At 39.2% G+C, this 25,598-nt stretch overlaps 1 protein-coding gene across 3 annotated transcripts in view; it reads right to left on the bottom strand.

Annotated features, from left to right (window-relative positions):
• The window catches only part of HLCS (holocarboxylase synthetase), a 123,433-nt gene that overhangs the window by 97,514 nt on the left and 321 nt on the right, over nucleotides 1-25,598 (bottom strand). Inside the window, exons 1-5 of one of the 3 annotated variants that reach the window (XM_054051247.1) lie at nucleotides 24,889-25,031; nucleotides 20,652-20,804; nucleotides 17,060-17,222; nucleotides 13,491-14,440; nucleotides 10,029-10,211 (exon numbers count right to left, since the gene is read on the bottom strand). In XM_054051247.1, coding sequence (XP_053907222.1) covers nucleotides 10,029-10,211; nucleotides 13,491-14,440; nucleotides 17,060-17,111 — 1,185 coding nt within the window. In that variant the 5' untranslated portion in view covers nucleotides 17,112-17,222; nucleotides 20,652-20,804; nucleotides 24,889-25,031. Of the gene's footprint in view, nucleotides 1-10,028; nucleotides 10,212-13,490; nucleotides 14,441-17,059; nucleotides 17,223-20,651; nucleotides 20,805-24,888; nucleotides 25,032-25,598 lie in introns of those variants that run through there. The other 2 variants (XM_054051242.1, XM_054051250.1) reach the window with 2 other exon arrangements.

Here is a 25,598-nt window from a genome sequence, read left to right as displayed (position 1 = left end):
TCCCCTGCCTACCCATTGTCATTCCTGCTGTCACTGCCTTTAAGTCCTGTATTTCATCCTCCCTCTCCATGCTAAAAGGGTAAGGACAAAACAGAAGAGTATCCCTCCTCTCAGTTACTTTATCAAATTACCACAGATTAAGAAATTACCCAGTAGTTGGTAAACCACAGTAACTGACCATAATCAACCTCTTAGACATTCACAGCTGTGAAGTAAAAACAAATCAGCTTAAATCTCTACAATTCAGCCTCTGGCCTGGACAGGCGCACACTCTCCTGGGTTGAAAACTGGTTGGATGTCCGGACCCAGAGAGTGGTGGTAAATGGAGTTAACTCCAGCTGGAGGCCAGTTACAAGTAGGGTTCCTCAGGGCTCGGTACTGGGTCCAGCCCTGTTCAATGTCTTTATCAATGACCTGGATGAAGGCATTGAGTGCACCCTTAGCAAGTTTGCGGATGACACTAAGCTGAGTGGAAGCGTGGATCTGCTGGAGGGTAGGGAGGCTCTTCAAAGGGATCTGAACAGGCTGGACTGCTGGGCTGAGACCAATGTCATGAGGTTCAACAAGGCCAAATGCCAGGTCCTGCACTTGGGGCACAACAACCCTATGCAGTGCTACAGACTGGGGGAAGAGTGGCTGGAGAGCTGTACGGAGGAGAAGGACCTGGGGGTAATGGTTGACAGCCGACGGAACATGAGCCAGCAGTGTGCCCAGGTGGCCAAGAAGGCCAATGGCATCTTGGCTTGTATCAGAAACGGTGTGACCAGCAGGTCCAGGAAGGTTATTCTCCCTCTCTACTCAGCACTGGTGGGACCGCACCTTGAGTACTGTGTTCCGTTCTGGGGCCCTCACCACAAGAAGGATGTTGAGGCTCTGGAGCGTGTCCAGAGAAGAGCAACAAAGCTGGTGAGGGGGCTGGAGAACAAGTCTTATGAGAAGCGGCTGAGAGAGCTGGGGTTGTTTAGCCTGGAGAAGAGGAGGCTGAGGGCAGACCTAATTGCTCTCTACAGCTACCTGAGAGGAGGTTGTGGAGAGGAGGGAGCTGGTCTTTTCTCCCAAGTGACAGGGGACAGGACAAGAGGGGATGGCCTGAAGCTCCACCAGGGGAGGTTCAGGCTTGACATCAGGAAAAAATTCTTCACAGAAAGAGTCATTGGGCACTGGAATAGGCTGCCCAGGGAGGTGGTTGAGTCACCTTCCCTGGAGGTGTTTAAGGGACAGGTGGACGGGGTGCTGAGGGGCATGGTTGGACTCGATGACCCATTGGGTCCCTTCCAACCTAGCGATTCTATCATTCTATCATTCATTCCACCAAGCTGTTGAGTTCTCTCCTCTTATGTCCAGCACTATTACAGAGCTGGTGCCCCAAAAGCCCTACACAACCTAAGTACTTCTGAGACTGGCCTTTTCATGTGTTGAACCTGCAGAGAATGTAGCTCCCTGTGTACCTTGGTTATCTTGAGCACTGATGGAGCAAAAAAAGGGGCAGCTGACTGCCAAATAACTGTCCCCTCTTAGAGGGACATTCCTTTTAGAACCACGCACTTCACCATCAAACAGTAGGGACTATTAATAAAACCCAAAGATTGATACAAATAGCTTTACAATGAATGACAACAACACTGTAATATTTTGGTTTATAATCAGTGCAACCCCTTTGGGTTTAACCCCTCTGTTAAAGAAACAAAAGTTAATTTGAGAAGGGGGGAGCAAAGAATAAAAAACAAACAAAAGTCAAAAACAAACCTACCCTCCCTGCACGCACATGCAACTCAAAGCCTTGCAAGCCAACAAATAAACTTTCAATTTATTAGGGAAAAAAAAACCCCAAACATATGGAGATAAATCACAAACATTTTAAAATTGATAGCACCTTGTTATCAGTCCATGGTTTAAGTTTGACAGATAAATACTTCAGAAAGCCTCTTAGGAGAAAAACCATACTACCTGTCAGAACACAAATGGGTTGCCAAATGCCTCACCAGCCTACTAGAAACACAGCTTTTAACAGCAAAAAGATCTCCACACATGGCATACATTAAATCCATTAACCAAAAAGAATAACTTGTTCCAGCAAATACACATTTTCACCGATACAGATGCATTTGCATTGCTGTATCTACCTTTTTTTTTTTTCCTGAAGCAAGTTTTCCATAAAAGACATTCATTCCTGGCCAAGAGACACTTTGGCAAAGCTTTCAAGCACAGACAAAGATTTCTGGCAACAATGCACTATTTGTTAGAAATAATCGATATAGTACGTTAACAGAAGTAAAAAATGTTAGATGCAGTGATCAACAGAATCTTTCCTGGTCTCTCAAGTGGTGTGCTCTTAATTCAACATTTTCCCTCAACTCTCAGATTACTTCTGAGCTAGAGCAAAAAGCAAATTTCCTTTCTGGACTACATAATTCCAAAGAGTTTTTGCTTTTTGTCCTACTGGCTAAAAAGGCAGGGATGATGCTTATGATTTGAGGATGACAGAAGAAAATAAGCAGGTCTCCTGTTTTGTAGATAGTACATTTTATTTCACTTTCAAGCACGAAAACTTGGCTAGCAATAATTACGAGGCTTTGGAGTTTCAGTATAACCATGTCTAATTTTAGCACTGGAAATTTTAAAAAGCCTCTGAAGTTTCGCAGTTGAATCTCAAGTTCTATAACATACATTAATATGCATGAAATATTTCAGAAACAATTGTCTCAAAATGTACCCTGAAATCTAGGTTCATTATAGTGTTAGCTGGGAGTTCAAATTTCCCATCCTCAAAGAAAGATTTATTCAGGATAAAGTAACATCATACTCTCTTTGGTGACATAATGGACTTGGAATTTAAAAACAGCCGATGCCATCACAGATTCAAAACTGCAGCTCAAGACATGTAAATTTGGTCTCACTGCACTTTGATTGTGCTGTACGGTACCGAGTTATTCAAATACATAAAGTTGTCTTTACACCTCATTACCCTTGTGAGGGCAGTATTTTGTGTCTCAAAGCATCCTTTAAAGTAAAGTTTGAAATTCAAGAGGTGCATTCAATTATAGTTTTTAATTATTCTTTCTACCTCCAATAAAGAAGAGTTAAAAACCCCAACTTCAAGCTTCAGCCAATATGTTTGTATTGGCTGTTCATTATTCTGGAAGAACACACTGTTTAAAAGATGGTTACTGGCTGAGCTGAAGTAATGAAGACTGATTACATGTCATCACTTGGCCACCATCCATTTGAAAGATATTGAAAAAAGTGACTCAGCCTAACACATCCCGAGGAGTTGGTAGTCAAGTTTAAGAGGCTTCAGATCAGCAAATGTGTGGGTGTAATATACTTCCTAATGGAAATAATCACTATGTTGACACATTTCTTTCATTCTTCAAGGAGCGAATCCTTGTTTTGAAACCTAGAAGATGTTATACTGAAACTTAAGGCAATAAAATACAATCCTAGCATTTATGTCTGAAAAATTATCCTTTAAGATGGCAATGTGAAAGAGTAAATATTTGAGCGTTTAAAGGCAAAGCTGCAGAAAAAATCAGATCTCTATGCTTAAAGCTGCTACTGAACATATGGGCGCCAGACAAAAGGGTTACAGCAATCGCCATTTGTTTCAACACTGAGTTTACGCTGGACCGCAGTGACACAGAATTTTCTTTTTACAGCAGTGCACAAGTCTACAATTTGCTCAACTGCTTTACAATAGAAAAAAGGAAAAGGTGCTGTTTGTCAGTATCAATACTTACATTCAACATCAACAAGCTGTGCAGATTTAACTTAACTTTTAATCAGCAAGTAACCTGCCTTTCATGCTACACTGCTATTGCTTCAAACACTACCTTCGTTGTTGTTGTAGCACTGTATCAATATAATATGGATTTTTCCCAGTTAATCAAATCTTAAACTGTCCATATGTGTGTATCTGAAGGAAGCCATACTGGCGAGCTGTAGTGCAAAACATCTAGTGATGAAAGAGCAGCCTCAAGTGCTGTTATTTCCCAGGCTCACTACCTTATACTCTACTTACAAGAAAGGCGATAAGGAATAAGTACATACTATCGCAGCAATCATTCAACACCAACAGCAGCAAGCACTAGCTGAGGATTGACTAGCATAATTCTACATGGCAAGATCTAGACCTCTAAACAGATGGACATTATCACCCATTATCCAGATACTAGAACTTTCATTTTAATTTGAAGTCATAATATTAACAGAATTTCACTCTTAGACTGGTAGAGCCTGTGGACACTTTAAGAAAAAGCCAAGTTAACAAAAGAAACATAAAAGGAAAAAAAAAATATGAGGGAAAAAAGAAAGAGTAAAACTGAAAATTCACAAGATATGTGAACCAACTACAGTAGTAACACTGAGAACTGCAATACACACAAAAATTTAATAAATGCTATTTTCTAGTTTAACATCTCAATGTGACATTTTAATTTTCTACTGACAAGTAACCTAAACACTGTCACCCCCAACAGTGGTATCAATGTGATCTGGTTTTCACTGCTTAGAAGAGACATTCAACAGCTAAAATGAGATTCAGGGCTTATTTGGTACAGCCTCCAACACATCCCATCTCCAACTTGAATACAGCACAGCTGGAAATCTCTGCCTGTTTTAGGACAATATCAAGCAGCATAAATCTAGTCTGTCTAAGCTATAAACAGTCAATATCTCACTTTTTTAAAAGCCTGACCATCCCCTTCATAATGTATTTTGCTTGAGTGCTAAAATTTTATTGTGTCATTTTCAACGTGAGTCCTGTCGATATCTCTTCCCAAATCTCTTACATTCCAACCTAAATTAAGATTTCTTTGCAAATGCTAAAGGTTAAAAGTGCATTATGAAGCTCACAACTCCTCATGAAATATTAATATCTACCTTTCCAAGTTTTTTTTCAAAGAAAAGGACAGTATATTCAAATTTAATTATGTGTAAGGTAATTATACCTTTGCTCATTTTTCATATATCAAACTAGCTCCCAGTTTTTACTATATAGCCAAAAAAATAGTAATAGATAAATATATATGAAATCCTGGACATTTAAAAAATAAAAATTCAATTCTTTCCCCTTGAACTAGCTTGCCTTTTTAAATTTTGTTTAACAAATTAAAGAAATAGCTTCCCCAAATTCTAAAATTGCAGTGATTTTGAGAAAGCTAACGCCAGTTCCGCTCACATTTTATTGGCTCTTTTAAAATCCAGGTAGTAGGACTGTGAACTTAAGATATGTGAGAACCACAAACTGGAAACTAAGCTTCAAAATTTGAATCCTAAGGAGGAAAAAAAATATATAATTTCTAATCTCCACCCCTCAGATGCAGCTAAAAGTTACATTGGCATCATCCAAAACCCAGACAGTATACAGGAAGATCTGAAAGTCTTAAAAATCAAATTTATACAAATCAGCATAACAGATTTGATAAGACTATTAACAACAATGAAGCAAAAAGACACAGATTGTTTAGGAACTGTAGGCAAAAGAAGTTACTTGGTCATATTATGAAATTAAATGCTTCATTTGATATCCACAATGTAGTAGAAAAATGTCTGGTAAAAGTTCTGTAGTGATAAAGGTGGAAAGGTGGTTGGGAAGACAAACCAAGGAAATCACACAGAACAGGGTACAGCTCTACTGTAAATTGAAGCTTAACAAATCAGAAAGAAAAAAACTAACCAAACTAACACTTTAAATTTAAATAATTTTCAAGTACCTCCCCCCCAAAAATCTACATTTTTTTCTAAATGGAGTAGAAAACACAAAGCAAAATAAATTATTTTTTCCACATAAGCAAAAGGAGCTTTTACTTTCTAAAACTCATTAGAAAAATCCAGCAAGTTTAGGTCTACCAATGTTTTTTAAACACAATGGTACAGATGCAACCTCCAGTTTAGGAGGGAGGAATCAGTGAATTGCCAGCTCTTAGAAACAAGGAAAAGAGCATTTGCCATTCTTCCATTTTCAGAACTGCTAACAGAACACTGAGCTTACTTGATCATTAGTTGACTCATTATAACATTTCTTATTACAGAGAAATATAAGAAAATTATCAGAAAAAGCCTTGCTGTTGTTCTGGTTTGAGCTCAAGTAGAACCAGTTTCTTAAGTTTTCAGCTAAGCCTCGTCTAAGTAATGAACACTGCTTGAGTAATCTCAAGGAATATATTAGCCAACACATACCCAGTGACAAGTACTGGACAAGCTCTCCAAACAAAAAAATGACTAAAAAATTAGGTTCAAGAGTATTAGAGCCTGCAAGACAGTTTCCTCCATTTCCAGTACTACTGACTCGCTCAGATCTTAAATGAGTTTAAGTATTTCCTCAAATTATTCACCTGGCCAGAGCATTTCTGGTATCTCCTTGCTCTCTTAAGAAAGCAAGACAACCTATATAGAACATGATGGACGGAGAAAAAGAAATAACTTGTTAGAAAGCTGTACTGTTACATGCTCTTTGTTTATTTTATTATGTTATCTCTTCATTATTAACTTAAGTTTTATGATCCAAATCAGACCTGCATTTCACAATATTCTGGAAGCAGGTCATGACAAAAGTAAAAGACATTGAAACGATGACTATACTTACCAGTACAGAAAAACTACCATTAAAAAAACCCAAATCACAATTATGGAAAAACATAAAAAAATAATTTAGGTATAAACTTAACTATACAGTATACATTGTAAAAATATATTTTATAGATGGCCTGCAACCTGTAACATGCCACTAGAGGGCAAGTTTGTATAGAATTAGCTACATGTTTTATTCACAGCATGTTTGAAAATTGCAAGTGCATAGGAAAGAAACAATCATGAAAAAACAGTGAAGGAGGGGGTAAAAAGAAGGAAGAGTATAAGTCTTCTGTATAGACCATATTATATATTAGTCAAAAAGGATGAATGAGCCTTAGTTTTGTTTCCATATCTGCTACATAAACAATCAAATTGTCCTGAATTTATTGCTCACAGGGAAGAACTTGTTTCTTATTTGGTCACAAACACCAGCATAGGCTGTAGCAACCATGAGAATCCATGATCTGGAGGAAGGCTGAGAAGCGAAGCAGCAGAGTTAGGTCTTGGGAAAGCAGACTTCAGTTTATGCAAGGAGTTCCTAGTTAGGATTCCTTGGAAAGCAACCACAAAGAGGTTAAGGGTAAACAACACATCTATAAGAGGAGGATGAAGAAGCTAGGTTCATTCAGTTTCCAATAAATTGATTTCATAACAATCTGTAACTACATAAGAGTTAAAAGAATAACTTCACAGTGTTAGATAATATATTAAAGCATCAAGAGCCACCGACTGCAGCTTGAGGTTCAGGCTGAACATCACGGGGAGAAAAAAAAATCACTACAATGTTTCATAGAATCATAGAATCACTAGGTTGGAAGGAACCCACTGGGTCATCGAGTCCAGCCATGCCCCTCAGCACCCCATCCACCCGTCCCTTTAAACACCTCCAGGGAAGGTGACTCAACCACCTCCCTGGGCAGCCTGTTCCAGTGCCCAATGACTCTTTCTGTGAAGAATTTTTTCCTGATGTCAAGCCTGAACCTCCCCTGGTGGAGCTTGAGGCCATTCCCTCTTGTCCTGTCCCCTGTCACTTGGGAGAAAAGGCCAGCTCCCTCCTCTCCACAACCTCCTTTCAGGTACTTGTAGAGAGCAACAAGGTCTCCCCTCAGCCTCCTCTTCTCCAGGCTAAACAACCCCAGCTCTCTCAGACGCTTCTCATAAGACTTGTTCTCCAGCCCCCTCACCAGCTTCTTCTCTGGACACGCTCCAGAGCCTCAACATCCTTCTTGTGGTGAGGGCCCCAGAACGGAACACAGTACTCAAGGTGCGGTCCCACCAGTGCTGAGTAGAGAGGGAGAATAACCTTCCTGGACCTGCTGGTCACACCGTTTCTGATACAAGCCAAGATGCCATTGGCCTTCTTGGCCACCTGGGCACACTGCTGGCTCATGTTCCGTCGGCTGTCAACCATTACCCCCAGGTCCTTCTCCTCCGTACAGCTCTCCAGCCACTCTTCCCCCAGTCTGTAGCACTGCATAGGGTTGTTGTGCCCCAAGTGCAGGACCTGGCATTTGGCCTTGTTGAACCTCATGACATTGGTCTCAGCCCAGCAGTCCAGCCTGTTCAGATCCCTTTGAAGAGCCTCCCTACCCTCCAGCGGATCCACGCTTCCACTCAGCTTAGTGTCATCTGCAAACTTGCTAAGGGTGCACTCAATGCCTTCATCCAGGTCATTGATAAAGACATTGAACAGGGCTGGACCCAGTACCGAGCCCTGAGGAACCCTACTTGTAACTGGCCTCCAGCTGGAGTTAACTCCATTTACCACCACTCTCTGGGCCCGGCCATCCAACCAGTTTTCAACTCAGGAGAGTGTGCGCCCATCCAGGCCAGAGGCTGACAGTTTCTGAAGCAGAATGCTGTGAGAAACTGTGTCAAAGGCTTTACTAAAGTCCAAGAAGACTACATCCACAGCCTTTCCCCCATCCAGTAGTCAAGTCATTTTGTCATAGAAGGCGATCAGGTTAGTTTGGCAAAATCTGCCTTTTGTAAACCCATGCTGACTGGGCCTGATCACCCAGTTCTCTTGCATGTGCTTCATGATAGCACTCAAGATTACCTGTTCCATGACTTTCCCCGGCACTGAGGTCAGACTGACAGGCCTGTAGTTCCCCGGATCCTCCCTGCAACCCTTCTTGTAGATGGGCACAACATTAGCCAGCCTCCAGTCTAGTGAATCATTCAAGGTGAATAAAAAAAGCTCTCTGCATTTTGCCTAATTTTGATTAATTGCTACACCCAACCAAAACTGATATGGGGGCATCACAATACACTAGTAGAAAGCTTTGGCATTAATTTTAGAGGCATAAAAAGGAAATGCAGATTTGAATTTACAAATACACATATTAATAGTACTTTAGTCAATTTGTCTGGATCCACTACTGATTTGAAGTCACATATTCAGTACTTCAAATCTATAGGTATGGTAAGCCTAGCCCACCTTATCTTGCACATTGATGTACAGCGTTTTAAAAAGTACAACCTAAACCTAAAATATCATCCAAGTTACTTAAAAAACATTCAACTGTCACTTTCTTCACTGATTGACCCTGTAGTCAAAAGAGAATGTCATATATGACACTGTTGGATCAGGCATCCAAAGAAGAGCTTCTGTAGTTGACTTCCCCCAAAGACAGACATCTAATTCCTGTACTAATGTAAGGGTGGTACAGAAAAGGAGCAGGAATCAGACAAGTGTGCTAAGAACCAGTAGTGGCAGCACTGTATGGGCTGGAAACAACCTCAAAGAGCCTGAGTAGTCTGTATTGCTTTTTAATCACCTAATGCTTCACTACTTCAGATCAATATAATGCACTTGTTATGTATTTGAAGTCATCCATAAAAAGACAGCTGAAATTACTGCTTGATATGTTCTTCCCAATTCCTCATAGTAACGTTTCAAATTGAGAAGTCCAGGACAGTCAGTTGACTATTTGAATTACAAGAAGCTATTCTATTTACAGGAAACATTACAACATCCTCAAGAATAGAGCTCTTCACTATGTAATTACACATTCTTCCCTATTCACTCAGCTCTTTCAGTTTCGGTCTGCCACACCATTCTCCATAATTTGGGCTTGATCTTTTGTTGCCAGCCTATACAGAACTTTCAACTTCATTTTAAAATAAAAACAAATCCTGTCTTTTAAATCAGTTCTTTCTATAGCTTACAACAGCCTCGTGTTTTGATATTACAGAAACATGCAAATAAGCATAAAAGCTCTTAACAGAAATATAGCAAATATATCCTAAAAGTTAACCCTGCACAATTTCCTCATGGTTAAGTCAGGTAACAAAACAGTGACAGAGTAGAAATGAAACACTTCGCTTACCTGTAATACATATGTAAACCTTTCCAAACAAAAATATCACATAAGAAACAAAGTGTATTTAAGTGAACAATGAATTTGGCTTGTAGGGTAAATCTCAACCAACTGAAATATAAACAGAAACCTTACCTCATCAGAGGAGAGAAGGTAAATAGGTGTTAACATAGGAGTTCCACTTAATTCACAATTCAGGCCAAGTGATATCAGGATCTCCTTGAGAACTTCGTATCTCTTGGCATTGCTTATCTTAAGCAAATTAAAATCCTCTTCAGTTTGGACATCCATTGAATTGATATCCAATTCCAAGCGTGCCTGGCAGAATATGTGCAAAGGGAATAAAAAACCCACATTTTAGCATGGCAGAGAATGATAAACACAACAGTTCCAAAAGCTGCATTGTCCTGCCTGTGGTTCCTGAATTATCCATTGTTATTTGTGCAATTTAAAAGTTTCTTGTGTTTTCATCTTACCTACATAGCCTTTATATCCTAATAAAGTAGGGAATGCTTATGTATCTAAAGTTACCAATTCAGTGATCACAGTTGCCAGTACACTAGATTTTTTCCCCGAAACCTACACAAAACACCCCTTCATAACAAACCAGTCTTCTCCTGAAGGAGTTTAAACTCGTATTTACTAAGTTAAACTTCTCCTTCTGCTTTTCATGTCTGCTAGCAACCTAGAACCAATGACACTATTGGTCATATTCTGGCTTGTACAAGAGCAGAATCACTTTAAAACTGAAAGAGATTTATCAGAGGTTGCACAAGATATGTAGAACTTGGAGCAAGTCCTTACCGTGTTAAGTCGCAATCAGTGCAAATAACTAAATGCTTATGTCTGAAAGAGAAATAAGAACCCCAGAACATCACTTCATAGAGAATCACTTCTCCGGACTGAAGTAGATGCTTAAAAGGAGAAATGAAATGCAGAAGAAAAAAACCTTCTAAACCTCCTTTTTTGTTTTTGTTTGATTGGTTTTGGTGGGGTTTTCTGGGTTTGTTTTTTTTTGTGCTTGGTGTTTTGGGGTATTTTTGTTTATTTTGTTTGTCTTTTAAATAAGTGTTCCAAGTTATGTAGAAGCCTTTGTAACCCACCATATGCATATTCATTTAAGGAAAATCCCAAGCCATCATCTTTGTTCATTTCTCCAATTTTGCATATTTTAATGATGTTCTTTGTCTTTCATATATGCTCTACTCTATTGAAATTCAGGGAGATATGCTGAAAAGGCGGGTGGAACAGAAGAGTACAGAAAAAAGGGAAAAACCTCTGTGACAGAATACTTAATGGCTGATGTCACTGTCAGCCCCCTGAAGAGAAAACAATAAGGCTTTTTGAATCCAGACTGGAAGTAATTTAAAATTATAAAATGACACACTAATCCTTTTAATCTGATTTTTGAAGCTATACCGTAATGCCCTTATACTGGAGAAAACCTCTGCAGTATTAAGTTTTACTACAGCAGAAGGGTCAATTTAAACGGTACAGCAAAGCAGGTTTCACCATGAACTTGCAGAAATGGATAGCAAGAGTATCTAATCAATTTTCTAGTACAAGCATACAGCACACGGGTGGCAAAGCTTCCTACATAAAGCTATAAACATGCTACTACATGTAACAGTTTCCAAAAACCTAACAGATTTAATGTGTTAAACTGATAGGAGACAAAAACACTTCTTAGAAACCCAGTAACTATTTCTGAATTACACAAGTGCTAGACAAGTGTATGCTACCTCATACATGAACATTTAAATTTGAGTGCTATGGGCTCCTGAGAAAGTTGTCCTACAATTAAAATATTGGTCAAAATAGGTCACAGAATCTTTCCTAGCATTTGTTCAGCTACATCTCCATTATATTCCTCATCTACTTAAATTCTGGTAAATAAGCCTTGCCCTGCTTTTTACAATGTGCTGCTTGAAAGCAAAGACAGAATAAAGGAAGTGATATAATTGTGAATAGCCATGCTGAAAAAAAATATATATATCTTTACATCTGTTCCTCCTGAGGCAAACCCTGAATGTGCAAGCTGCCTTCAGGCTCATTTTACAAGTTTTACTATGAAATGGCTGAAATTTGTCTAGACTTAACGGCACAGATTACACACTCATTAGATGCATTATTTTCTAAACCTTTTATGAATGTTTCTATCACTCAAAACCTTAGCCAGGTATCTGTGACTATTTAAATAACCAGTGACCAACATTTACCTTTAATACAGCCATGGAAGCTTCTTCACCCATAATCCAGGAAGATAGAGAGTAACAATAACAAAAAAGATTATGAACAATTGAACTTATATGTTGTTTAACTTCTTGAGGAGGGGTGGGTTTTGTTCAGTTTTTTGGGTTATTTTAACAGAGATCACAACACCATAACACTGGAGATGTACCTACTTGCTGGGATATTATTAAGCAGAATGAATAAGACTTTGGCTCTTTCTAGACTGCCCTACGTCTGTCCCCCAGGTGCTCTGAGCTATTTGTCAAGTGCAGAATGTCAAACATTTAAAAGTTTAAAGCCTGAAGGAAGACTCAGGAAACAAAAAAAGCAAGTTTCCAGCAGACTAGATTCTCTCCCCCACTGAAAACATAAAAAAAAATAAAACAGGAGCATTTATTACAGTCTGAAAACATGTCAAGCTTACAAAAAAACACACACCCCAAGTTTTAGAATATTAATGTTGATAGAAATTAGAAAAAAAATGTCAGCATCATGAACCTAACAACCATCTAGAAATTAGCCTTAATCAACATCCTGCTGAAGAAAACATAAAATATATAAACCATAAATTTTACTGACAACACTTTGATACAAATAGAATATAACTGAGAAAATGGTTGCAATACTACTAAAAAAAGAATCAACAGACCTAAATCAACAACGGCATTTCAGTACCATCAGACACTAACCTTTATTGTGTAGTTACTTGCTCAGGCAAGAATTATACAGTATTTTTTCTAGACATGACATGTAACAAGTAAGAGAGGCTGGGACTCTCTCATTCACTAGTCAGATTTCATAAGTGCTGGCTACCCTAACCTTAAACCTTAAGAAAAGATGTCTTTCAAGTTTCTTGCAAGGTTTATTTTAAATCCTCTCCTGATTCTCTGCTTCATCATAGTTCATATTCTTTTTTGTCTTGCCAATACAAACTTTCACCTGGAGGCCACCAACTACTCTGCTGCTCTTGTTCCCACCTCCCAAACCCTCCAAAATGCACAGGTGCATCACTGCAAAACTTCTAGCAGGCAGATAAGGATAGCTCTGCTCTTGAAGATGCTTGCTTACTAGGCACGTTTACTCTCTACCACCCATTGTGATCTTGCACGAACCACATGCGCATGGCTACATAGTGAAAACAGGGAAATGGAAAAGCAGTGACAATTCTCTAGCATTCTCTAAGCCTCCTGAGGATTAAGTGAAAACGATTCTGTACTCAGAATCATTGCACATTCACCAAGACACCCATCGATAATCCCCCCCCGACAAAATTCTCAAAGAACATGCAATGGGAACAAGTGAACTTTTTTAGCACACCACAGTCATGTAGTAATGAGCAAATCAATGCTTCTGCATACACAGTACCTGAGAAAGAACAGCTTCTCCTCCGTTGTCTCCATAAGTCAGATGAACAATAACTATATCTTTATCAGCGTTATTTAATCGACTCAATGTCTTCACTTTGCTGATATCTTCCTTCCTCACTTCCTCAAAAATACAGCCACTGACCAAAAGATTTAACTTAATTTCAGTGCTGTCCATTTTAGAGACCACTAATTCATGAACAGCGTTCCTCAGTTTGCTTTTTCTCCTTATTTGTATGCCATCAAACGTAAAAGAGGAAGAAAACCCTAGAATCTTTCCACCTTTACATAAAAACTTCATAAATTGCTTGTGGTTCTCCTCAGAAATAGGCTCCTCTGTGGCAATGATCAACAGCAGTGAATTATCAATCCATGGAGCTTTCAGAACTTGTTCCTCGTGCAGCTGGTAGATGGTGTAGCTGTCTGCATCAATGCATTCCTGAAGGATGGATTTTACCTGCTGAAATTCCTCTTTTGCAGTTTCAGAGCCAAGATAAATCAATACATTAGGGGGCTTTCCAGCAAGGTTTACTCTCTTTATTTTTTTGGTTAGACAGTCATCATCCTTCTCTTCCTGCTTGCTATCACAATCATCAGAAAGTTCTGGAATGTTTTCTGCAGAGGCAAATCTGACAGATTCAATAGTACTGTTTTCAAGTTGCAGGCATTCATGACAACTGGAAAGATGCAAGTGATGATGTTCTCCAGAACCTGCCTCTTTGTCAGATAAACTGTTGGATTCATCTTCGTGCTCACTTTCTTTCTCTAGCTTGGATTTTTCTTCATCACCTTGTCCTACAGACTCAGCTACTCCTAATCTTGATTTAACAGTAGTCCCAGAAGTTGCAGCAGGAGTTACTTCGTCCATTTCTTTGTCACTTACACTTTGCTCTTTTACAGATGGTGCCACCTGCGCCAACTCCTTCAGAGTAGATTCCTGCAAATGGACAGCTGGAAGAGTTAAAGAACAACAAAAAGAAATTATAAAAACACTACAAGAGTTATGATGAATATCACTACCGCAGCAGGACTTACATTTAATTTCAGCACAAACCATCTATAATAGCAAGAACATAACTTGTTAACATATCAAATCCTACACCTTCCCACCTAGAACACAATAAATTTGCACTCATAACACAAGTCATTTACAAGTCAATGACTCTTTGTTTCAGGGAAATCTGACTGAGAGCCCAACATTTGATATTTACAGGACACATTCAAACAAGCTAACATTTATTGTGAGTGAAAAAATACGTGCGCAAAAGTAAAGCATGATTGCTACTGTACACAATGCAGATGTGTTCTAAATAGAACAACAGCCTGTGGGTCAGAAAGTGAAGTTGTTCTCATAAATGCATCACCTTGTCAGATTGTTATTTTGCCCGTCCCTCTGTCCCCAGCAAAGGACAAAGAGAAGCATAGTACCTTTGGAAAAAACACTAGTTTCTTAAGGAAAGCAAGTGGAAAACTGTTTTCTGCTATTTTGAAACAAACTATTTTGAAATCGGCTAATAAAGTGATGATATTAGGCAAGACGGAGACACTGAACCATGTCTCTTGCATTGCTGAAGGCTGCAGATAGTAAAAGTCTGGCACAAGTAAAAGGGAGTAAAAAAATATGTGAACTGCTTTCAGTCTGTAGAAAGGCAGACATACCCAGACTTGGGAGCTAAGAATCCAAGAGAAAACTTCAAGCAGGAAGAATTGTTAAACCTTTCCTTTTCTCCTTCCAAAACGGATTGAAATGCAAAGTTAAAAAATTCTGGGAAATGCAAGTGAGAAAAGAAGGGCAAAGATGATTATTGTCACCATGAAACTTGCAGAGCAAACTAAGACAGGACAGGAAAAAATGCTCCACACAAGGTAATTTTTTTCACCTGCTAAGCCATGAAAATACTCCAAATCAAAGTCTGCAATTCTTTTCTGAATCCCTCTTCACTCCTTTAAGGCCAAATAAACTTAATATGGTTTTGTTCCTGATTCTCAAAGAAATTAACTGAGAAACTTGATTAACAAAAGAGTCAACTAGCACACAATACACCAGATCCAAGTTCAATCACTTTCTTCGCTTAACAAAACTAGCATTCACTTGAAACTCTATTCCCTTTGCCTAGTTTGGGGCAGAAATTTGAAGCAAGATTTTTTTCACATCCCAAGAGAATTTCACAGCTACCAGCCTCTATGCTATTCCACCAACAGCCACCATCAGCCTGTTCTCCTGGAGCAGTTCGAGCATGCAAACAGTACCTGAAGCAAAACAAGCCAGAAAACATTCATAAAAGTACCTGACTGCGCTCTCTCAGCTTCCATTCTCTCCTTGCATGGATATTTTTGCAGAACAGCACCGAGAGAGAGTTTCACATCAGATACATTTTTGAGGATATTCCTACCCTCTTGCACCCTTCCTAGCTGTTCACAATTTTGTCATTCCCCAACTTCTGTCAATGCACTGGAATCTACATAAAACAAAAACCCCCACAACCAACCAAACATAAAAAAAAAAAGCAAAAACCAAGAAAACCAACCTGCCCTTTTTTGAAGAGGAGATAGAAGAGGGAGGGTGCGAAATAATTATTTTGTTATTCTACACGACCAAAAAAGCAGAAAAAAATGTGTGTCTCTACCTCCCGAGAGCCCACTACTCTACAATAGCCTACAGACTGACTATCATGGCACTTTTAGAACCGTGCTGGAAAAAAAGAAGTTCAAATCTCATGCAGCAAAGGGAGGTGACTCTTTGACTTCCAATAGCCCAGATGATAACTCTGTTTAAGAATGGTGTTACAAGTGCAACCACAACTACTACTTCTCCTCTCTGTGCCATCAGACACTAACTCCTTCCCTGCCTTAGCTATTAAACTAACAAAGACACAATCGATCATAGTTTCGAGATCATTAAAATCACCCTCTGAACAAAAACACTGTTCACCAAAAATTCTAAATTTAATTAGCAACGAGCCCACCCTCCTTCCCCTGGTTATCCTTCTCCCTGTTTAGAAAGCACCTGCGAGCTTTTCCCTTGCTGCTCTAAAGCATTAAGGTGCTCAGTTTAGAACTACTGTTCTCAACCTATGTTTGTTTACCTTTGAATACATTTTTATCTCAAATCTGAAAAAAAGGAAAACAGTTGCCTAAAAATCTTCTTCTATGAGACAAGGCTTACAGAAACAATATTTTCTAACTTCACCTGTGTCACATTTATACATTCATGTATTTACAAAAGGTTAAACACCATTTGGGATATTTAGAGATCTCATCATACTAAGACTAATTATTTGCAGTAGCCTATGAGGCATTAAAGAAAAAGAGGGGGTTTTATCCCAAAAATCTTTTTCTGTAAAGAGAGAAACTCAAAAAGTGGTCTAACTTTTCAAAGATTTCTATATTTGACAGTATACAGTATAAAACAGGGTAGCAATCAACTGCCTGGAATGACAATAGGAAGAAAAAATTGTGCCAAAACAAAAGCATAGCTTTTTATGTAGGTATAAAGCCTATATGCACAGTTCTACATAAACATGAAGCAAACATGTTCTACCACCAAAATTAATTTGTGAAGATACTTACAAACAATCTTCTGTGGCACCATTCCATTATCCATTTCAAGCCTGTCTTCCATGAATGCTATTCCAAGGTTACTGAAATTATCTACACTTGCTTCAGCAATCAACTTATAAGGCTCACCAGGTTTATAGGCCAATGGTGAACAATAGTCTGACCACTTCACAATCTAAAATAAAGCATATGCATGTTTTTCAGTTTGAAAATATCACAGAAAAATATCAAAATACCAACAGTATTATGAGCCTGCAAGATAACTTCAAATAAAAATTGTCCTTCCTCCTGAAGGATTCTGCTATTAAAAAGCAGCACAACAGTAGGCAGAGCCAGAAGGACATTATCAAACCAAAACAGCACAACCAGCAAACCTGAGGACTACAAGTAATTTTACGGAAAGTACTTAAAAAAAAAAAAAAAGTGTACCTACTAGGATTATGGGATACTAAATCAGCAGAATCAGTTTTAAGTCTTGTTTCTCTGATGCTTGATGTGTTTAGAACAACTATTTCACTTAATAATGTTATAAGACAATACATCTCCCCTACAGAAGGATTTCAGTTGACAGTTCCTATCACAGAAAGTGCACTTTTCACGACTACAAAGGTCTATGTATTAGACTGAATACAACCAGAAGAACCTGCTGAGGAAGGGCCACATAGCAAGCAATACCTGCTACAAGATTCAGTCCCGAGAGGATTCAAAGGCTGTAAAAGGTTCAAGTAACACACAAAATGGCAGGAATGCATTATTGTATTCTATAGGTAAAACTATGTTTGTATTTATTTTCAACACACGGCTTTCAGAACAAATTCTAAAGCAAATGCTTATAAAAAGAACAAAAGTAAATTACTAAGGTTTAACAAAAGTACACACTATCAGAATCATTAACTAAATACAAAAGATCCAAGACGCTTATCTACATCAAAAATTCCATTCTTCAGAAAAGAAACATTATGAAAGTGATACACTTGAGTTTGTTCTCTTCAAGAAGGTTTGTTAAGCCCAAACTGCACAGCTGTACCATCTTGGAGAACAAGTTTAACTATCAAAGACACAACTGGAGGAAACACCCAAACAGTTTTGGTTTCTTTCTGAAAGGCAGGCACATTAATAAAGACTACAAATCTGTCTGCTGACTCATAAACAACAACCCCTTTAAAACCTTACATTTATTAAACAACGGTACCTAGCAAAAATTGATCTTTTCTTACACAGAGAACAGGCACAAGCAGGTAACACTCACGTCACCTGAAAATTGTGAGGAGGATATATTGATGCTCTCAAGCTTTTTTTCCATGGGACTAAGTAAAACATTAGACATGCTAACAAGTGAAAACCAGTTATCATTGTCTAATGCAAATGAAGTGAATACACCAAAGAACCTCACAAAGTCAGGCTGCTGCCAAGACATAAGACCCATAATCCTGCTGATGCAACAATCTATTAGCTTCACCACATAACAAAATCCCTAAGAGAATATTTTCAAACAGGCCAAGCTTTCCTGGTATAACTAAGAATAGTCATCAAAATTCTGTTAGAATACAAAATTAAAGGCCAGTTCTTAGTAAGACATAAGAAATAACCTCTACTCATGCTTTCTGGGTCTACCTCAGTTTCAAGAGAAACTGTCACAGATCATTGACAGCCATATGAAAAAATGGCTTTTGGTCTAGAAATTAGCATAGGTCACAGAAGCAATCTGTTCCTAATCAACAGCTAGCTGTCAGAGGTAGCAGAATTAAAAACACTTTGCTAGAAGGTACATGTACACAGAAGAACAATAAACAAAATAAAATAGTAGTCCTTTTCATCTCCAGTTTTGGTCTTTTGCCTGGACTATCACTTTTGAGCTTGACAAATTAAGTTGTTTATTAATGTATATATAAAAATGCAAGCATTTTCCATTCTAAAGAAAATCCAAACCAAACCAACAAGATTAAAAAACTCCACTGCAATAAATCCCAAAAGAACAAAAATACTAGAGCTTTAACTCAGATGTCTTGTGGACCTCTCTGCTACCAAAAAAAAAAAAAAGTAAAGTAAAAAAAAAATCTCCCTTAGCCATCTGTCTAAGTTGAGCTGGCACTCCTCAGGTGCACTCTGAGACAACATAGAGAGGAGCAGGTATCCTGTCTTAGCTAATGTTGCTATTTCCCGTGTGCTCGAAGGATATATAAGGCCAGTGGAAGCAGGGTCACAAGACTTCAGCTGAAAAAAGATCTGAGTTCTCAACAAGCTTTTAGTGCTTCCAGTCCTCACACTCTGAGCTTCACAGAGGTAATGATTTTGCTTGATACAGCAGTTGTCCTGGACATCATCCTTTTAGAGATCAACGACACACTCCAGAATCATGCTCTGTTCTAGAACTGATGGGCCTTCATGAATGGTGAAGACACTAAAAATCTGATTTTTTTTTCTTGCAGGCACAAATCTGGAATCGTGTTCACTCCCATTCTGTCCTTGTATTCCTGCACTCAGGTTAGATAAGACTACTTCCCAACAACCGTACTCTCCATGTTCACTCCAGCAAAAGACTCCTGGAGCATCTTCCAGAACAAGTGGCCTGGAATATGTTCCTCGTCCAGGGAAACAGACAGACCACAAGCACCTGTGTATGTGACAGGTTTGCTTTAACTCCAAAAAGGAGCTTAAAACCTGATGGCAAAAAGCAAGGATGACAAATGGCCCTTTAGGGTGCTAAGCAGGGGTCATTCAAGAAGACACCTTAAGGCCTGCCCCCAGGTGGCAATGCTGGCTTGTGTCATGGCCTGTTTAATAAGAGGGCTCTAACAATTCCAGCATATGCCAGTGACCAGGACAGAGGTTTGATTATTGCCTACAGATTCCCTATCCTAGAATGCACAGCTTTCCATTTCTCCTCTTTCCAGCAGATAATGAGATCCATTCTGTCCTCTTCACTACAGAGAGCATGAAGCACACACAAGTGACTGCCTTAGGAAGGAACTATCTGTTCTGTACTGTACTGTCTAGGAAGTTTTTCCTCCCTGCAAAGTAAGTTTATCTTTTGGTTTAGGTTACGAACTTTGGTTTAGGTTACGAACCCTTCAGATCTATATCCAGTTGCCTAGGCAGCAAGCATTCCTCACACAACGAAAAAGTTATAAATCAGCAAAATTTAGGGGAGAAAAAGACATTATCTCAAGCTCATGGTTAGCTTTCATAGGGTCTGAATACTATTTTTATGCCTAATCTGTTTATAGATGCTGTATATACAGTAATTCAAAGTTTTAGAACACCATACTTTAAATCCACATCTTCGTACTGGCAATATAGAGAGAAGACACTTTATAGATTTCCAGTCCTTTATGACTGACATAAGGATTTCAGTACTAGTTTAATTTATCTTTGGATGCCTCAATAACATTTTGTTAAGTATTATGCATTAAAAGGCAAATACAATTTATAACAGTTTATAAGTACTAACAGTGATTCATTTTAATGAAGATGTTACCTTTTTATTTCCAATAACATTATAAACATATAAAATCTATCTGTCATTAATTTTTATTTATATTTATACCCACCAAATGACCCACCTGTACTACTTTCTATGCAGGAAACAAAAATAACTACTTACCTCTTTTGAAGAGCCAGGTACTTTCTGCAAATTATCAGTTGGAGCCGAAATGCTTTCTGTCACAAAAGCTATATGTTCTGCTTTAAGTAACTTCTCAGGATAAATAAAAGGAGAAATGAGAAGCAGGCTCCACCTGTTTAAGTCATCAAAGAACTGAAAGAGACAGGAAAGGAAAATAAGTCTGTAAAGCAAGCAACTGATTTAATAATCCACTTTTAAGTTATTCCCAGTCTAAATCCAAGTATAACTCTTCAGCTTTACATGAAGGGTCTCTTAACATTTCATGCTCCCCACGAGGAAAAAAAAAAGAAGGTAAAGGTCTGAACTGTTAAGCAGGAACACTTCAAAAGTAAAACTAAAAGTAACAACCAAGCTTTTAATCCAACTTAGACTCCAGCTTTCAGTTACACAGGAAGAATGCACAAGTGAGCAGGCCACAGGATTTACCACGACATCGGCACTGTGACTGCTGTGGGCCATTTGCCACTGGCAACATTCCTCATTCTAACCAAACCTCCTCTCCCATTCACACTGGAGTTCTCCCTGCCTTGTTTCCTTCCATCTTCTCCCTTGACTACAGAAATCCACAGCCCTGCCATCTCAGTTCTAGTGGCTGAAAGGAATTGTCTGCTACTTGGCAGGGGCTGAGAAAGCAGTCACAACATTCAGCCTGCCTGGTCAGTCACTAAAGCCCCTCTAACTGCATAGTTGTCCAGGCAGCATTCATTCTGGTTGGGTATCAGTCCTCCAGGAAACACAGAGCCCCACAGTTTCCACACCCATCTGCCAAAACCCCAACCAAACTGTGAGCCACAAGTAACCCAAGAACTATATGCTGCACCAGTCAAATTTCTAGACCCAATTTATAAAGTTTCAGAACTTCCTTTGTAAAGCCTGTTGTATAAGGAGAATTATATTTTGTGAACATGCACAATCTTAGGACAAATGCCTTAAAAAGTTATTTGAAGAATCTTTAAAAAATACTTGAAATAAAAGGAGAGGGTACTTTTTAAAATCTATTAAATCCTCATGCATTTTCACCAAAATAACTCAGTCAATATGTTACAATTGCTCTATATTTAGAGTTAATGAAATAACTAATTCAAAATATATCTGTCCATAAGGTAGTTTATTTAGCAGACCACTGTTCAAACATGTCCTTCATTACATTATAAAAATAGTTCCCTCTCCTGTCCTCACAAATGAGCAAATAAAGCTCAGCAGCTGGAATTAGTAGACCAAACAATAGTTTTAAGAATTTCAAAGCTTCTTGATGCATAATACGATCCCACACTGTATTATATCAACTTTTATGTAGAAATCACATTGAGCTTATTTTTTCTGCCATATTTTAAAAGTGGTAAACATTAGAAACAGGCATTTTGGTACTACTACAGTAGCAACACATGCTTTGCACATTTCAGTAATTTTACATGGATACATCAGAGAACTTTCTTAGAGCACGCTAAACGTGTACATCACTCCACAACTAAAATGAAAGCGCGCAATTTTAATTCTATGGGGATAGATTGCCAAATGAATCAGCTTTACAGAGCACAGAAGCTGCAAGAGTAAACATTTCTACCTTCCATGGGAAAGTGAACAGAACTCATGAAGCATTACATTATCTTAAGCATCCAATTTGATTAAAGATCAAACAAAAAAAACCACCCAACTTAGAGGTTACGATTTACAACTTGCTACTATCTTATCTTAAGGAAGTTACTGATCACAGCCCAGAGGCAGTTTCACCTACTTGGGAAGCAATGTAGCTCAGTGCAGCATATGAGGCACGGACTCTGTTTTAATAAATGTCTCTGGTTACAGCAATAACCTAAGAGAATTTATTTATACTCTTAAACCCAGATGTTACATTCTGTTGTAATTTCCCACTGGAACTAAAATATTAACAGGGCTACAGTGTTAAATATAACAAGCACCAGGTCAAAGCACAGAGCGTAGCAGTGCTCGCACAGCCACATATTGTTAAAGTTGTACCAGAGAGCAAAATACGTTTTTCAATAACTCCTTTCTCCTCCTACTAATTCAGCAGGTGTTTTTTTCACTCACTGCAATCACACATTTTGTATCTCTTTAGTTCACAGCACAGATAGCTTCCTAGAAGCCAAAAAAGCACACCAGTGAACCTTTTCTTCATAGTGTTCACAGATGAAGCAGAGAGCTCCAGAGTGATGCTGTCTCCGTCTTTAACGCAGCCAAGTCAGAGCCTACATATGCCACACTACTGAAGTGCGGCATGGCAGGCATCTTCTGCGGGGATTCTCAGAGTCAAATGCAACTGATAACTTACAATACATATTTTTAAGAGACAAACACATTCCGAGTAACAGCATTGCCTAAGCTCTGGGCTAAGCTACAGTTCCCAGAAGGCTTCCCAACTCCCAAATAAACGGAGAAGCTTATAAAGTCAGTCTGCATGAATAACATTGCAGACAGATAAAATGTGCTTACTGTGCAAGGATCAAGGAGAAGCTATTACAGAAATGAGCAGAAGTGGGGCAAAGAACAGCATAAATTAGTTGAAATATGATTTACAAAACAATAATTCAGGGCAATTGAAGCAGAACATCTGTAAACATATGGAAATTTTTTTGGTTGCTTTTTTCTTTTCCTCTTTTTGAAATGCGTATTAAGTATTTAACTTTCCTGTGAGAGATTGAGATTGTCAATATTGCTTTTGAGCATGAAACAATCTGTTCATTAGACAGGAAAAAGGCTATATTTGAACAAACTCCATTAGCACTTGTGATCTTATTTTCACTGCACTGAAAACATCCTCTTTACCCACTGAATTTATGACGCTTCTCAGCTTCTTGAAGAGCTGCACTTGGCCAATGACATGCTTCAGAAACACATTTCAGTAATACTAATTTCAGTAAAATATGTAACAACTTAAATAAGTTCCACAAACACACATGTGAACACCAGCAAAAAGGAGAGATGCAGAAGATTCTTATCCACACTAATGCTGGTAATCAGTGACAAGTTTAGACAAATCCAGCATTCAATCCAATGATAGCAATGATTGGGAGGGGAGTGTCAGGAGTTGCACTTCTAAACCTCGAAGTCAGAAGCAGGCTTACTTTCATTTTCCCTTCATGCCATGTCAAGCAAGTTCAGACACAGTATTTGTCCGCTATCCTGGGCTACCACAGCCTATCCCCACCAGCCTCTCTCGCTGCCCATTTGCAAAAAAGTGATTTTCACAGATTTTGTTTTTCCATGTCATTTCCCCTCACTTGAAACAACATTTTGTGATGGGAAAAGCAGTTTTCCCTAACTAAAAGCCTTGGTACAGATTCAGCTATGCTTCAAATCTCTGACACAAATGTTGAATGCACAAACACAGCATATATTTTTAGACTAAAGCCTTAAATGTACTACAATACGGAAATACTATAATATTGAAATACTACCAAGTTCTACTAGACAAGTGCTCCTATTGCTGAACTCGCAAAGCCGCACTTTACACACACAATTTAAAAAACACTCCACAGCCCACTCCCCTCAACCAACAGTGGATGGTAGTGAAGACAGGTAACTTAACCACACTAAGATTTTCTACCAACGCAATTGCCTCAGTACCACATAAGCCTCATCTCCGACAAGCATGGCTGTGACAGGCCTGGGAAGATAAATGAGTTATTTCATAGAACGGTTTGGGTCAGAATGGACCTTAAAGCTCATCCATTTCCAACCCCCTCGCCAAGGGCAGGCACACTCCCACCAGACCAGGCTGCCCAAAGCCCCATCCAACCTGGCCTTGAACAGGGATAGGGCAGTCACAGCTTCCCTGGGCAACCCGTGCCAGAGCCTCACCACTCTCACTTCCTCCTAACAGCTAAATCTCCCAACTTCAGCTTAAAACCATTATCCCTTGTCCTGCCACTAAACTCCCTGATAAAGAGCCCCTCGCCATCTTTCCTGTAGAACCCTTTAAATACTGAGAAGGTGCACTAAGGTCTCCCTGTAGCTTTCTCAGCTGTGACAACTTGGTCAGTCCTGGGGTCTCTTTGTGGTTCCTTGCCCCAGTTTACTGCTCAAGTGTATTGCTTTTCTTCTTTTCCTTATTCCTTTTGCCAGCAGTCTTTTGAATTGCTCAAAGTAATATGTTTTGGACAGTATTATTACAGGTGCACTATAACAGTATATCTAACGTATATTTCATCTATTGAAATTTTGAGTTTAAGCATTGCAAGCCAAGGAGACTTTTCACCTGATAAAGAGCCCCTCCTCAGCTTTCCTGTAGCACCCTTTAAGTACTAGGAGGCTGCTCTAAGGTCTCCCTGGAGCTTTCTCTTCTTCAAGCAGAACAACTTCAACTCTCTCATTTCCTCCATCACAAGACACAGAATCATAGAATAGTTTGGGTTAGAAAGGACCTTAAAGATCATCCAGTTCCAACCCCCCTGCCATTGGCAGGGACACCTCCCACCGGATCAGGCTGCCCAAGGCCCCATCCAGTCTGGCCTTGAACAGCTCCAGGGATGGGGCAGCCACAGCTTCCCTGGGCAACCTGTGCCAGTGCCTCACTGGCACTTCTTCATAATGAAGAAATTCCTCATGTCTAGTCTAAATCTGCCCCTCTCCAATTTATACCCATTGCCGCTAGTCCTATCGCTACAAAACTTTGTAAGCAGTCCCTCCCCAGCTCTCATGGGATTAAAGGCCTTGCGATGGAAAAAACTAGGACGAAATTCTTCACCATGAGAGCGATGAGGCACTGGCACAGGTTGCCCAGGGAACCTGTGGCTGCCCCATCCCTGGAGGTGTTCAAGGCCAGGTTGGACGGGCCTTGGGTAGCCTGTCTGACGGGAGGTGTCCCTGCCTATGGCAGGGGGTCGAACTGGATGACTTCAAGGTCCCCCCCGACCCAAACCAGCCCGTGTCTCCGTGAGGAGCCACAGGGGCGGCCCGAGCCCCGCC

This window comes from Cuculus canorus, chromosome 1 (genome assembly GCF_017976375.1).
Source record: "Cuculus canorus isolate bCucCan1 chromosome 1, bCucCan1.pri, whole genome shotgun sequence".
NCBI classification, from domain to species: domain Eukaryota; kingdom Metazoa; phylum Chordata; class Aves; order Cuculiformes; family Cuculidae; genus Cuculus; species Cuculus canorus.
Note: the sequence above shows the minus strand (reverse complement) of the source record. Positions and strands in the feature narration are given on the sequence as shown.